The sequence below is a fragment of the Tauraco erythrolophus genome, chromosome 4 (assembly GCF_009769465.1).
Source record: "Tauraco erythrolophus isolate bTauEry1 chromosome 4, bTauEry1.pri, whole genome shotgun sequence".
In the NCBI taxonomy this organism is placed as follows: domain Eukaryota; kingdom Metazoa; phylum Chordata; class Aves; order Musophagiformes; family Musophagidae; genus Tauraco; species Tauraco erythrolophus.
The window spans coordinates 27,445,391-27,461,851 of record NC_141468.1 but is presented as its reverse complement, the minus strand read 5'-3'; the positions used below and the strand labels follow the sequence as shown (position 1 = coordinate 27,461,851).

Here is a 16,461-nt window from a genome sequence, read left to right as displayed (position 1 = left end):
AAGTTCAGAGGCTTCTATGCAGATGGAAAGTCTCCTGTATACTTTCAGGATTAATGTACTTTCATATATCTAAAGTGATGTTTTTCCTGCTAAAAAGAAAAGCAATTGGATGAAGACTCTGCAAGTACATATGTACTGAGCTTACAATGCCCTTTATGAAAGAAATGATCAACGTGCTGGGCTCAGGACAAAGAACAGCACCTTACTTGCTGTTTCATCCCTCTCTAGCCTTGTGCTTCAGTAAACAAGCAGGAGCTCCCAAAGTGACTCAATCACTCTTGAAATGTCTCAAACAGATCTGACAGTTGATCGGCACTTTAGAAAGAAAATGACCTTTTTCTCACACACAATAGCCTTAATAGTTCCTTGCTGTATGTTTGAAGTGTGTAAAATATAGCCTATTTGATCTTGAACAAAGTAAAAAAATTAAACAAACAAAACCATATCGTAGCCCTCTTTGTAACAACAAAGGCTAATATAAAAGGAAGGATGAAGAAGAGGACACATTCTCATTCATCTTGTTTCCTTTTTCTTTCAATTGAGTGTTACTCACTTAGTTCAACCAGTAGAGTCTTCTGCTGAATTCATTCCCTTTGGAGATCACCAGATGTCCATGTTAACCCAAGTGTTCCATTTACCACCAGCCCACGTGGCCGCAGCCAAGTAAACGCTGACCTGGCTCTGCTCCAGGAAGTCTTAATTTGCCCAAATGTACTTCTAGCTCTCGGTAAACCTTTTGCTCAGCCACATGTTGTAACTCTTAAATCAGCTATTCTTTATTCTGTATGGGTTGGATCTCATGTTACACTTCAGAACTCTGAGCCAAAGACCAGTAAATAACTTGGGAGCCGGAGATGAGGGGAGAGGGAGCAAGAAGTCATAGCTGTGTAAAATACTTCAAAGGCCTCATTAGATGTCGGTGTAGCTGCTGCGTTAGATATCAGTTGTTGCTGTCAACTGATCTGTTTGACTTGGTGGTACTTTGAGAGATTGCAGTTGACAGAACAATATCTACCACCACCAGTTCATGTGACAAAGAGGTGTTTAATTTTTTTGATTTAGAGGTGCTGACTTGCTTTGGTGGATCTTATACCTGCCTTTCGCATATGCCCCCCAGCTGTTCCTATGTCTCAAATCTATGTTTTACCCATTGCTGTGGTGAGAGGGCTAATGTGTGAATTCAGCTGAGAGCTTGTAGTGGCTTCCTCACCCATCAAAATGGCATTGTTGAGAACACCCTAGGCAGAGGTAAGGTGCTGCTGCTTGTCGGAGTTTTCAACTGTACCATTTCAGAGATGTTAGCATAAGAAACCTTCTTCAAGCCAGAATTTAAAGGAAATGAAGCAATTTTTTTTTAAGTGAAAGCAGGTATCTGGCCTTAGGTCCTTTGCTTTACACTGGATCATCACAAACGGCAGCAGTAAAAGGTGCTTGTGGCAAAGCCTGCAGCTGCTCATGGGGAAAAATAGCAGTTTGTGTAGCCTTTCAATTACTGCATAGCCACTTAAAAGGGAAAATGTTACTTTCTAGTTTATGTCTTTTTTTTTCTTTTGATCTTTCAAGTCTGCTACAAAAATTACTGATATTAAGATTTGGATTTTTGAAAGAGGGGATATAATCTGGACATGACATTAGGATGCTGGGACTCTTTCTAACTTGGTTTCCCAAGCTGCCTGACACATATCAACTACTGAGCCTGCCTCACCTCTTCTATTATAAAATGTTGCTGTTATTTACATACTTCAAAAGGACTGGTTAATTAACAACAGCTTGTAGAGTAATTTCAAGATGGAAAAACATGGCAATTACTGCAAACAGTAAAGGCACTGCAGGCTAATTTTCATTGATGATCATGTTGATTAACAAATTTACAACTCTAATAAACACTGTTACTGCTTTTGAGTGCAAGAGCAGGTGAAGAGTTGCCATGAGAACTGATGCAGCTGAGTGTGTTGCAGTTCAATGCTACTGACGTATCTTTATTATTATGATAATTGCGTTCATTGATTACTGAGAGTAGATTTACCAAAGTGAGAGTCTGTCACTCCCTCTGCCTGATGGTGTACAAGCTGTGTGCCATCTCAAAGGAGTAAGTACCTGGTGACAGTCTCACTCCCCTTTCTCCTTCTTCCAGCCACCTTATGATGGGCTCTCTCCCAGCGGGATGCCAACACAAACCAACAGAGCTGTGTAGGGCACCATACAATCAGGATGCTGTATAGCATGAAGAACAACTTATGAGCATTGCCCCTTTTTTTGTTCTCAATGTTAATCACCAACACTCTGAATTTGTTTAACCTTCTCTTCTTTAAGAGATGGCAGGTTTCCTTTTTTTTTTTTTTTTTTTTTTTTTTAAGTTGAGTCATTCTGCAATGACTTAGGGCAATAATAAGAATCTTCTACCCAGTAGTTTGAGAATTTCAGGACACTTCTGTTTTCTATCTGTCCTTATCTTTTTTTTTTTTTTTTTAATTATATCCAGCTCCAGTAAATGGTCCACTGGGTAGTGAGAAATGAACTAATGTCAAAGTAATCTTTACTATTTGCATAAAACAGCTAAAACTGTCATTTAAGAGGGATAAATATAGGTACAATCCTCATCTCATACTTTTCAAACTCTTGTCTTGTGAGTTAATACCACATTGCCTTAGCAACACAATTAAAAACATATTTTAAAAAGGAAAAGACACTTTACTTTCTCCTGAGTAATGAGATGAACAGTTCTTCTCTGCTGCCCTGTTCTTATTTTCAGTGACATATTTGCTTTCTTTTAAAAAAGAAAATTACGTTTTGTGCATTTGCCTTTTCTCAACATTATGGACATTTTAACATAAGCAATTGCTGAAAAATGTGCACCTTTGACATAATTTGGCTTTCAGATGATCAGCTGAGAAGAGCTGACATTCTTGTCCTTTGCATGTTTCTGTTAATGTCATCACATAGCTATGACCTAATGTAAACGTGTATATATTATAAGAAGCTTGTTCTGAAAGCACAGTTCTGCCTCTTTTCAGCTGTGTGCTGCAGCCATCAAGGTAGGACAACCTGTCTCTCTCCCGTCTGCCTCCCTAGGCAACATTGGCACGGGGGTAGCTTGGATTGCTTCATTGGGTTTTGTGGGTCTTTGATCCCACCCATGGTCAACAGATCAGTATCTTGCTGTTCAAAGACCTAGGCCATGAAATTTGAGCTCCAGAGTCTGACAGTGCTGGGCTGTTCCTAATGGATGTGCTACAGTACCAAGGTACGGGGAACAGGGCTTGGCTCCATAACTCCATAGGTAGAACTCCATAGGTAGTTGCAACAGCACAGGGCTGTGTCTTGCCTTTTTACCGATGTGAGAATAAATCAGAAAAATTTCTGAAGTAATCTGTGCGCTATGGAGGGCCTTTGTGTGTTTTAATAATTCTGATTTTGCCTGAACATTAAAGCTGTGTGATCACACTTTACACTCAGGGAACTATTTGCAACTGCAAGTAAGTAGCCTGGTTTTCTTGCATAGTCAGTGAAAAACCAGACCCCTTCAGAGAGCAGTTCAGAACCAGTATTTCTCTTAGTACCCCAAGGACTGGTGTCTCTCTCTCCATTGACTAAATACAAAGCCCAAGAATACTGTTTTGCTACTATAGGCACTTCAGTTAGGTAACTGCAACAATGCATAGAAGTAGTTTGCGTGGGACCATTACAAATTGCCGTGGTGGAACGCCATTGTCTCTTTACAGAGTGGAAACAGCCATAGTGAAATGCTGTTGTGTCTTTACAGGGCGGATATGGAAAAAATAGCACTTGATTTATGCTCCTTGTGCACATTCAGAAGCAAGTCTGCTAAGTAAATGGGAGTTTACTGGCTTGTTCCTGTTATCACGGCACAGCCAAGCAGGCAGAGAGTAGTCTGGTTTGTCTCTGTACCACCAGCAAACAGGTAGTCACCTACAAAGTCCAAATCAGTTACAACGCGTAACACAACACAAAGATGCCAATAAGAGCATAATCTGAACACGAGGTGCTGTTTTTTATTAGAAAAGCCTTTAATCCTGCTAAATGGTGCATGTAAGGCAAAGGACCAGATTAATTTAAGATCCTAGTTGAGCTTGGAAGGCTGAACTGAGCTGATCTGATGAGCAGCTGATAAACGTAGACAATCAGAATGTCACTTTAACAGGATCTGTATGAAAACGAATAGTTCTTTTCCTTGAGTGGCTGCTCACAGCTCATCACCAGAAATACAACTTTGGTTTTATTTTTCAGTTCGTGCACCAAAGTGGAAAGTGCATGCATTAAAAGAGAACCTATACAAATAAATTCATAACATTAGCACGATGCAGCATGTCATTAAAAAGATAAGTAATAAGGTTTGGGAATAACGTGAATAGCTTGACTTTTCCCTGACTATTACTTAAGAACTTGAAATGTGAGGTGTGTTAGAGTTAATGAAAACCACCCTACATGAAATAATGACATAATGTTAAGGGCTCTGGGCCTTTTTATTGGCACAGTAAAAGCAGAAAATACAGACCACCCGCTGATTGATCTCACATCATAATATTTTGATTACTACTAATAGTCACATGCCTCAGTAATCTTGAGGACTCTGGTACATCAGTCCTGCTCCCACTGCGTTCTGTGGCAGAACTAAGCCTCCCATAGATTTCACTAACTACAGAACATAGCCTTGAAGCGTGAACCTAGAAACAAGGATATGTGGTTATTTACTGAGCTTTCTGTGTGATTACAGTGGCAAAGTCCTTTTGTTCTTAGTCAAATAAATTTCTTATCTCCATTAATTGTAATTAGGGCTACATGAGAAACCAAGTTTTGGTATTTTATATTTAGAAACAAAAGATTTCTGTTTAGAAGAAGGGGGAAGGGGGTGCTTTTTGTATGCAGCACTCATGCACTCATCTATGAAGTGTGAGTTGCAGCTAAGCCTCTGAGCTTGCAGCTGGAAGGGGGTGCTTGGTGGGTGTAAAGCTCTCTGCTAGCAGATCCAAAAAGGATTATAGTCTCAGCATTTGTTATTTTACATTTTCGGCTGATACTGGTAGCTCCTCTTTACCTACTATGTTTTACCCCTTTTATCCTTAACAGCAGGAGCTGACCACCACTTTCAATGCTCTGCTGACATTCTTTCTCACCCCCTTGGTACTTTTTCAGACCTGCAGCTCCCAGTCATCACTCCAGAGTGCTCCAGCCAGCGTGGGTTGTCAAGGGCCAGTGCTGCAAGCAACGTGTCCCAGGGTGGTGAAAACACTGACAAGACACGTCCTGCCCATCTGCGGTACTGGTGGAAGCAGAGCACGAGCGCACAGCTGTAAGCCGATGATACCCCACCTTGGAAACTGCGAGTGCTTCATCATACTTTTAGTTGGGGGTCAGGGACGCAGAACGTAGCAGGAGAGGAGAATGCAGCAGATGGAGCGCTTGGATGTATTGCATCTCTCATACCTGCATAGTGCTTGTTTCTGTACAAGCCAAGCTTGAACGTGTTTTATGTGTGAGCAGCTAAGCCTTTATGTTGAGGGTACTGAGACACCTAGACAGATAAATATAGACCCAGAGACACCCTGAGAGATAAATACAGACCCAGAGACACCCCTGAATGTTTAGGTCTCATAGTGGCTGGGCTATTTCCTGCTCACATCCCTGCCTTGCCTCTACTACAGACACACATAGGTAGTGGTTTGCACAGAGACCCTCCCTTAAGAGAAGAACTAAGAAGTACTTGAAAACCGTCTGTCCAAGTTGTTTTTCCTATATTACGGTATCTAAAAAATTTTATGCTCTGAGGCCCTACTATTCTGCAGGGGGAGAGAAAGGTCTCTTTAAGATAAATATTATTAGACTCCCTTAACAGATAGCAAAATTGAGGTCTGGAAAGGCCACATATTGCCAGAGATTACACAGAAATGGGAGGGGAGCCCTGTGTCTTTTACCAGGAATCTGTCTTTGAGACCCATAATTTGTATAGTCATCTACTTATTGCATTTGCTATGAGGTAGACTGGTACTCAGAGATTTTAACAGGCAGAATAATAACAACATTTGTGAATATGCCCAAGTGTAGCTCAGATTTCCCCAAGTAATGAGCTTTTAAATAGTAGATTTTTTTCCCTTGGCTTTGTGGTTTTTTTCTGTCCTGTTTCTATGGTTGATTCTTTTTGTGTGGACTATGGGAGCTGTAGGCCGATATCTAGAAAGCCACGGCACTTCCTAGACAAAGTTAGCTTGCATAATTATTTTATGTTTATCTGATTTATTATGGGTTATTTCTAGGTGTCACAGTCACTCATAGTGTTTGGAATCAATAGTTCATGGCTTTCATTAAGGAAAGCAAGCAGTACCATATGTTTGTGTCCCTATATTTTGTTGAAGAAAGCGCTAACAATAGTGCAGTCTTTTCCATAGTTTGTTGGTTTTTGTTGGGTTTTTTTGTTTATTTTTTTTCTGAATTCACTACAAATCAGTGTTAAATTTGGGTACCTTGACTATGCACTTCTGCTATTTAAGCTGCTTGGATTTCTCTAATGTTTCTACCCTCACTCTGAATGTCCTGGGTTTGCAACAATTACAACTTGCCCACAATGCATTTACCTGTATGTACTCTCCAACATAACTCCCTCCTAACAGATACTTTCTATTTCTATTTAAGATTTTAAAATACTGAAAGCAATAAAAAGACTTGATATTAAGCTTTGTTCCAGCCTGCTTGGTTTCATCTATAGTGTTTAACTCAGTGAAGAAAAGGCTGATTTCCTATTTCCAGTAATTTCACTGTTTCACTATTTTCTTAGAGCTCATTTTCGTTGTTTGCAAAAGCACTTCATTAATGGTATGTATTCTTACTGCTTTCCAGGAATCAAATATCAGCTTCACCAGACCACAAGGATATCCTTAAAGCTCAAGATTTTTCTGTCATCATCAAAGCCTATGTGCTTGTGACATCCTTAACACCTCTGCGGGCATTTATTCATTCAACTGCCACTGTCTGGCATCCACCCAAAAAGAAGCACTTTTCTGTAAAGGTAAAACACTTAATTTCCTAATTTTTCCCTCTTTCAGGCAAAGTACAGAGTCAGAAAAGCACACCACATCTTCCTTCTCTTTAACCTCTTCTTTATTTGCAGCCTCTAGCTGACACATGAATATTCTCCTAATGCACAGCTTTTGTTTCTCAGAATGAGTGGGGTTCAATTTATGAAGGAGGGAAGAGTTGCCATGTGCAGGGGATGTGTGAAAGGCTCTGAGATTTGCTCACTTCAGAGCCCATTTTTATTGGTGACATTTGGCAGCAGTTGCAAGTTTTTCGCTAAAGCCCAGCAATGGGGGTGCTGTTATGCAGTAACATCTTTTGCTTGGATATTGACAGTGTTGTAAAAGAGGAAAGTAAATATTTAAAGTAGTTTGTTTAGATTTCTTTTTTAGGTGCAGTAAAACAGAATGGAGGAGGGTTGGGGCACTTCTAAACAAGGGAAAGGAAGTATACCATGGAGAGGGCAGGCCGCCCATGGTCTCTTGGTTTTATGAAGAAGGATGTTTCACATGTGCCTTAGTTGGATTAACTCTGGACATCTCCAAGTGCCTGGAGAGACCCCTCTGTCTCCACATCTAGTGTGCTCAGTCTTATGGATTTCCAAGCGTGCCTTCCCACTCCTTTGTTCCTTCAGCAAGGAACTGCTCTTGCAACAAAGCAGCTCTTCGTGAAGGAACTACAGTTCTGCAGCTGCTCCTTTCCTTTTGAAGGAATAAAGTCACAAAGTAGGAGTGCTTTCTTGTGGTTACATAGCTCAATTCCTGCAGCAGTCATCTGAGGATGGGTGCACTTCACCCACGTAACCCTCTTGGGGTAGGAGCAGGTCTCGGCTTTGGATCAGTCTGAGTGTTGTGGCACCACCGTCAGGACTCTTGATGATGCCGGCCATTTGGTATGTTCTACAATTTTAGCTCTCTCAAAGTTAAGTGTCCTGTCTAAGCTCATTATCTAATTCTAGTTATTGAAGAAACAGACATCTCAGGAAAACAGATCATCCCACCCAATTTAGACACTAATTTTGGAATGAGATGAGTTTCCTGCTAAAAGTGTCTGCTTGCTTCCATGGACTATGACATTCTTAGAGAACATGCCAAATTCTAGATTGCCAAAATTAGGTGAGAACAACCTCCTTCTCTTTCTTTCTCCTCTGGAAAGCTATGGAAACCCACAGAAATATATTATTTTGCCATCTCTTTTCCTCTATTTACATTTAGAAAGACTAATGGTCACTCACTTTCAAACCTTGGGGTTCAGTTTTGGTTTATGTTTATTAAAATAGCACGATGTCCAGCAGCATCACTATCACAGCTGATGTAGGGACTACTTTAAAGTTTAGTAGCCATTAGTAATTGTGATATGGCTCTGTAAAATAATTCTGACTGAGGGAAGTCTGCTGAACGGAATGCCAGCCACCATTTACAGAACATTTTGGCAGCTGAAGATGCAATAAAAATGACGGATAGAAGTAGCAGCACATCTACGGTAGTTCAAATCTGGTTACTGCTGCTGTGGTGTTATATATTCCACAGCTTTAGGAAGACTTGTCAAAATGGCAAGAAATAAACAAAAAATAGGCACCACAGAAAGCATATTTATAATGATGTATAGATTGAAATGCAAATTAACAAAATGATAGAAAGTGGGGTGTATAAGACTGTCTCTCATCATAAACAGTGTGCCCTATAAAGAACCTGGGAGGAGTCAGGGAGTCTCCAGGAGAAGTGAGACACTGAGAATCCATGGAGTGGCAAGACAGCACTACTGGGACAATCATAGAGAGGTTTCTGTGCTTGATGCAGAGGCATTATGCAGGAGATCATCAGTCAGAAGACAATACTTGGAAGAAGGTTGGAATTCAATCGTTGATATCATCTGTGATGAGATTACATCAAGTTTCTCATAAACATCAAGGAGATGTCCCTTGTTGCCAGTGGGATGTACAATGCCAGCAGAGTGATCTCCTCTCCCAAACTAGCCAGTGGAGCTACACATATTTGTACCAGCCAAGGAGCCTGGTCCAGAAAGTTCCCAAGCTTGCAGTTTCTGCCAACTGTATTGTGTACGATGGAAAATTGTTTGTTACGTTGTGAAGGTCCAACCTGTCAATAGTCAGTAAAGACAGAAAGGAGCTCTGAGACCTGTTCTCTCCCTGATTAACAGAATACCCATCGGTGTCAATGGCAACTCAACATTACTGCAGAGGAGACTTTGCTCTGGGAAAATTTGCTAGTGTTTAATGTGTTTTTCTCCAAGAGCAGCTGACTGAATTATTTTTTTTTTTTAAATGAACAGTTGAGAATAATTTTAATCTGCTGTGTTACCATCATAGATGTGCTGCTTTCAGTAATGTTGCACAATAATTTAGAGACCTCCTAAGTGTACACAGGCCTCTGGTCAGCAAATTTTCTCATACCAGTGTAATTAAACTATTGTTGATGAAAAAATGATCCACAATTGTGGAAAGTTTACATCTATTCTATTAGTAAAGTTTTACAACCTTAATATCACAAACTGAGTATGTGAAGTTTAAAATTAGATCCCCTATGTACAACACCACTTTATGGTTCAGACAAGTAACCAGAATGTAGTATACATGAAGGAGAGATTTTTTAAAAAAGACCGGAGATGGGGAACCAGATGATATCAAATGTTTATGACAAAGTGCATAAAGAACAACCAGAATTTTAATTAATTAAATAATACTGCGTTCTTCACTGCTTCTTTGTTAGTAAACTATTTTAAACTACTTTTACAACTTGCATTTACTTATCCTAATCATAGTGGCAAGGCTTCGGAATGACTTTTTGAATAAGCATTGGCCAAATGGCAGTTCAGGAAGAGTTCAAGTGTGTTTTGCTCACCAGCTGCCAGGTTTTCTCTGGATTATACATATTTTAATATCTCAGCTCAGAAAGCAAAGGAAGCTAAATCCTGAGCTGGCATGAGGATTTTGTATGTCGTCAAGGGGCGGCAAAAGCATGACCCCAGTTTTGGGCCCTGGTTGCAAAGATGCAGGAAATGCAGGGGAGAGAATGGCTTTCTGCCACACTAATGTTTTGGTATGAGACTTGCGTAATGACCTTATTTCCTTGAGGAAATTTGGAAACCTGTTATTTAGACCATCTGTGCGTTGAAAAATTAATAACAAAATAGAAGCTTTTTACTTTGCATATGGTACCAATTAAGGGCTGGGTCTCTGTCAATGTGTGCAATAATTCCCTTCATATTAATCGACATTATGCCTGTGTGTTGAGCAGAAGGCTGACCCCCGAATGATTTTCCATTGTATTGAAGCAAAACAGTCATTTACGATTAATTTTCCCAAGGTTTAACACGCTGTGAAGTGCTTCCTTTGCCCAGCCATTAACCTTTCCCAACCTGCTCCCAGTCCTTAACAAAGGGATGCGCTTTTGTAGACGCAGCTTTGCACAGCCCTTGCTCTGGCTCACCGTCCCTTTGCTCCTCCAACACAGACAGTCAGGTGCCTCCTGGATTTGAATTCCTCGGCTGGTGCTCTTGCACAACCCTCAATACCCTCAGCTTAAACTACGCTCTGAAGTAATTTTCCAGTTGTGCAGTGAAGTAAACATAATTTATTAAAGCAGTTTGCTCTTAAGCTTACTGTGGTATAAGTCACTCTGTCGCTGAAATTCTCTCTCTGTGCATTAAGCGTCTGGAAACTCGAGTAAAAGAAAGATTTTTTTCCTACTTACCATATACGCAAATAAAGCTGGACCGTCACCTACCCAGGAAATAACATCTTTTAGTATGACGTGCAGGTCTGGCTTAGAGCCCAACAGTGTGACAATTAGGTTGCAGTATTGCCCTCAAGCGGCCGGTTTTGATACTACCGCAAGTAATAGCCACAGCAATTTAATGTGAGCTGGAATGCCGACATACATGCAGCTAAAGAGCAAAATGCTTAGAAACGGCAGAAAGGCTCAGAATTTTTTTCCTTTTTTCAGTTTTTGAATTCCATATTTTCTGCCCTGTCACTTAGCAGAAGCAAATACAAACGAAAATTACTATCAGCTCTTAATCAATTAGATTGCAGGGTTATTTGGGACTAAAATTAAATTTGTTCAGTAGGTTCTGTAAGAACTTAGCATATGCATTTCACTGTTCTTGCAAGTAGCCTGTGTAGAGAATCAAATGGTCTAACACTCTCCTTCCTGGGATACTGAGCATAACATAAATGCCATCTCTGTTTTCTATCCTCAAAATGTCTAGAGCCCTATAATTTCTCTTTTCACTGATACAAGAACGAAAGCTTGTCTGGACTGGGGGAGATCAAAGACATGCTTGGTCTGACATTCAGTTTCTGGCAAGAACCAAGCAAGAAGGCACCATGAAACTGTGTAACAGGACAAAACAAAGTGGTACTCATCCTTAGACAGACTATAGCTATTTCTGGTAGCCTGCAAGGTAAGACACACAAAATTGGAAGTGAAATGTACATCTTTATGTCCAGTAAGCTCTAATGGACTTTTATGCCAGGCAATTATCTACTAGATTTTTTCATTCGTTGATGCTTTTGGTCTTCCCAACATCTTGTAGCAATGAGACTCTACAGATTATGTATGTGTTGCTTAAGAAACGATATTTGTTTAACATTTCTACTTGATTACTTAATTTTGTACCCCTTATTCTTGTCTTCAGAGAAAGAATGAGCAATCTTTCCTTTTCTACCTTCCCTATGTTTGTGCCAATCTGTTATGCAGTGAACAAATAAAGTTAAAATTCTTCCTGGAGTTTTTTTCTGCTCTTCTCATTATGAACATACCAGTTTAGCTAGTAAGAGCCCTAGACAGATTATTTTTTATAATATGTGGATATGTCATAAGTAAGCCTTTACTATACAGGTCCTTATATCGGCCTTTCTCCTGGATCACAGATCCTCTCACTTTGACTGTTGAATCTAGCCAGATCTGTAAGCATGACCCTCTGGGGTTCCCAGCTTTCCCAGACCTGCCTCCCGTTATCCTGATTCTTCTTCTCATCTTTCTCTTTTTGCTTTCCAGCCTCCCTTAGTCAAACTGATCCACTTGTGCTTCTCACAGAGCACTGGGAAATGCTGTTGGTAAATCACCTTTACTTTTTTGCTAAGAAGTTGATGCTGGGTTGGGAAACCATTCTTAGCTCAGTCTCAGTCAAAGGACCTAATTTAGTGGTTGCTGAAGCTAGTGAGTGGATTTTTGTCTTTGGACTTAAGCTTAAGAGCAAGGATCTTTAGAGGAAACCTTTCTCAGATGGCCTTTTCTGCTTCATGTAAAGAATTATAAAAGTTTTAAGGCACAAGAGTTTTTTGTGTCCTGAGCTATCAAATAAGATCTCTATAAAAAAATCTTATGTAAAGAAAAAAATATACATAAGTGAGAAATCTGTTGTATAAAATAGCTGAATAATATCGTGGCTTCCCTCTTCATCAAGTGCCATGTTAGAGCAATAGAGTAATGGCACATCGTAACAATAAATCAGGGGTGGAATAAACAGACCTACCTAAAGCTAGCATCATAAACTTATGATAAATTACAGCACTGCTTTCTCTGTGATGTATTCTGGAACCATTGTTTTGATTATGGGTACATTTTTCTCCCATTACATGTTTTATGACTTTTTCTATATACTCTGATCAGTATAGACGTCTGCCTGTGCAAGCAGGCAACATAGGAAACAGCTTCATTGTAAAATGTGCTTTTTCTGGCCTTCTGATCTGGTTTTGGCTGGGATAGAGTTAATTTTCTTCATAGGTGCTAGTAGGGGGCTATGTTTTGGTTTTGTGCTGAAAACAATATTGGTAAGGCAGGGATGTTTTCGTTATTGCTGATCAGTGCTCACACAGCATCAAGGCCTTTTCTGCTTCTCACCCCACTCCACCAGTGAGCAGGCTGGGGGTGCACAAGATGTTGGGAGGGGACACAGCTGGAACAGCTGACCCCAACTGACCAAAGAGATATTCCATGCTGTATGACATGATGTTCAGCATATAAAGCTGGGGAAAGAAGTAGGAAGGCGGGAATGTTCAAAGATACGGTGTTTATCTTTCCAAGTAACCATTATGCATGATGGAGCCCTCATTTCCTGGAGATGGCTGAACACCTGCCTGCCAATGGGAAGCAGTGAATGAATTCCTTGTTTTGCTTTGCTTGCATATGCAGCTTTTGCTTTACCTATTAAACTGTCTTTATCTCAGTCCCCGAGTTTTCTCACTTTTACCCTTCCAATTCTCTCTCCCATCTCACCAAGAGGGGAATGAGTGAGTGGCTGAATGGGGCTTAGTTGCCAGCTGGAGTTAAACCACAACAGTCCTTCTTGGTACTCAATGTTGGGATGGAGAGAAGAATTAAAGGGGAAAAGAGAAGGAGACTCATGGGTTGAGGTAAGAATAATTTAATAACTGAAATGAAATAAAATGAAAAGTAATTATGATTAAAATAATAATAAAAATTATAATAATATACACAAATCAGTGATGCACAGTGCAATTGCTCACCGCCTGCTGGCCAATGCGTGTCCTGTTCTCAACTATTGAGCCTGAAAAAGCAAAGTCCTGAAACCTCAGTTCTGGAAGAGTGAGGCCCTGAAGCGAGATCCAAACTAAAAATAGCTTCCCAGCCAACCCTCTTCTATGTACTTGGTATGATATTGCATGGTATGGAATATTCCGTTGGCCATTTTGGGCCTCAATCCTAAATCTGAGCTCAAATCCTAAAATAGGAGTTGTGGGTCCTTTGCTCTGGCTATGCTCCCTCACAGCTTGTCATGCACCTGCACACTGGCAAAACATGGGAAGTTGAAAAGTCCTTGATTTCCTTAGCAACAACTAAAACCATCAGTATGATATGAACATTCTTCTCTTACAAATCCCATATTAAATCCAAAACACAGCACTAGTCTAGCTATTAAGAAGAAAATTAACTGTATCCCAGCCGAAACCAGGACACCTTCTATGTGGAATCAGTCTGTATTCTTGCAGACATCATAGATATTTAGATACTTCCATACATATAGTGAAAGAGATTCTCGTTTGTGTGTAAAAAAGTATTTTTTTATTTATAAACTACTACTTACACCCAAAAGTATTTAGACTTGGTGAAGAAATTTCAGCAAATATATATCCAGTAAGAATAATAAATGTACGAAAATGAACAGAGAGTACAGAGCCTATACTGAAAGTTGACAGAGATGATTGATTGAATTGATTCAAGTGAAAACATCCTCAGCTATTTTCAAGGAGAGGCAATTACCTTAAGTCTTTTGACACCCTGCAGATCCAATTGATCAGAGAGCCCCACTCTCCTGGGATGCAGCTTCGCTTCTTGCATGCACCTCTTCTTGGAGAAGTGAGGACCCCAGTTCTGTGTGTGCCCATTTCTCATGTCCCCATATAGGACCTGTGCCCATCCTTACACCCTACTATTCCCTGCAGTCTAGGCACAAGCTGTGATGCCAGTGGGCTGACTTCTGGCAGTGCCTGACCAGGTTTTGACTGCTGCTGTTTCCACCCCAAGGTCTCTGACCCTGCTGCAAATTTTTCTGCTGCTCTTATATTATTTCCCATGCTGACCCCTTCCTTGTTTCAAAAGTCACTTCGTAATTTCCTGGTTACTGTTTAACCTTGCTGATGGTCGCCTTCTTCTTTATCATGATAAGTTTGGGACAAACATCCTCCCAGAAGGTTCTGTATATTCCAGGCACACAGGTTTTGTTGTCCGTGGGTGGGCTGCGTGAGCACTCCCGCAGTATATCTCCTACTTGTCTTTAGTGTCTCACTTAGAACCCCTGTACAGTCACTGGAGTAACAGAGCAGTTTTAGATTGCAATTAATGTCACCATTTTGAGGCGTCTACCTTAGGATGGCATAAATCACACTCTTCAAGCATCTGTGTTCTGCAGTGAGGTATAAAAGGAACCCAGACATGTAGCTCATGCATAGCTTGAGCTTCATGCAAGCCATGTAGTCTCGTAATGTGGGATTCCTCTGTAGATTTTGATACCTGAGTGAATTGTCTTCACATGAGCTGTGCCTCTGAATGCCTCTTACAGTCAACAGAAAGCTAATCAATGCAGTCAGTGAAGGCAGGTGTTTTAAGTTTGCATTTATTGCCGCTCCCAAGGTTCATTAAGGAAAATCTTTCTTGTTTGATCAGGAGGCAAGACTTTACTAGGACTGAGCTAGAAGGCAGTCTCAGAAACATCACTACAGTTCATTTTTATACTCTTTCTCAGGGCAATCCTCAGCTGACCATCCAGCTAGCTGCCCCAGGCTGCCCCAGCATCTCTCCTAAGAAATTCGTTTGCAGAAAAGTTGCCAGAGGAAAATTCTCTCAAGGGAGTTACTACAGTCACCATAACATCCAGCCCTGCGGGTGCCACACTCTTCCACTCCCTTTGAGTCCCCATGACTCTGTGCATGAAGCTTGCAAATTGGAATTCTTTTGTCAATTAAATTGCATTTTTTTACAGTGTGCCAGACCTTTAACTGATGATTCAGTGTATGATTGAGGAACCGAAGGGATCTGTGTCACTGAAATCATAAACCTTATTTTAATGACTGCAGATTTTTAAAAGTGGATGTCAAAGCAGGTAGAGAAAAAGCATTGTAAAATTAATATTGAGTGAACCAAATCTTTTTTTTTCCAGTGGCTTATGCTAAAGCACAAGTAGTTATCAGTGAGTGAAAGATCAATGAGTTACGATTAATCTTAAGAATATTTCTAATTCATTCTGCCTTTACGGAAAATGTGTGCTTGATCCGTGTAATTTGGCTGCATTTAAACACTTCTGTAAAGCACTGCATGAATATGTGGAACATATCTCCAACTGTATGCATCCAGCATGCAGATGATCATCTTCAAGCTCTTGAGAAGTCTTGCAATTCTGTGTACAATGGTGTCATTGTACAAAATATATGTGCATGTCTGCGTTAAGTTTTACAGCCTACTAAAATTTAATCCCTATTCCTCTGCTTAAAAATTTGCCAGCCAGAGGTCAGCTTTCTCCCAGACTGAATTCCTGTGATTGCCACCAGTTTTTTCCATTCTATCCTCTTTTTACTATTCAATGCTGCTTTTAATCACACTTAATACTGAGATTGAATCCTGCTGGACAGATAGTCTGTTTCCTTTAAAGGTGAGAGAACCAGTGTCACTGGTGATCTCTGAAGAAATCTTCAACTCAATGACTTAAATATTTTGCAGTTAAACACATATATTCTCATATATATATATATTTATATATCTGTGTTGGGAACACTCAGAAGAACCTGAGGTTGCTGCAGGTTTTCACATTTTATCACCCCTAATCCATACAGTTTATATTGTTCCTATTAGTTACTGAGACTCCTGTAGAATCTGTAGAAGTCAAACCAAACCTGAACTTGTTTAAATGGGATTTTTTTCATGAATTGGAATTTAACCTTAAGTATTCGTC

General features: G+C 40.2%; 1 protein-coding gene across 1 annotated transcript in view; it reads left to right on the top strand.

Moving 5' to 3' along the window:
* The window catches only part of CPED1 (cadherin like and PC-esterase domain containing 1), a 161,292-nt gene that overhangs the window by 53,713 nt on the left and 91,118 nt on the right, over positions 1 to 16,461 (top strand). Inside the window, exons 6-7 of the mRNA XM_086610494.1 lie at positions 5,155 to 5,311; positions 6,853 to 7,021. Of these exons, the coding sequence (XP_086466620.1) occupies positions 5,155 to 5,311; positions 6,853 to 7,021 (326 nt within the window). The remainder of the gene's footprint in view (positions 1 to 5,154; positions 5,312 to 6,852; positions 7,022 to 16,461) is intronic.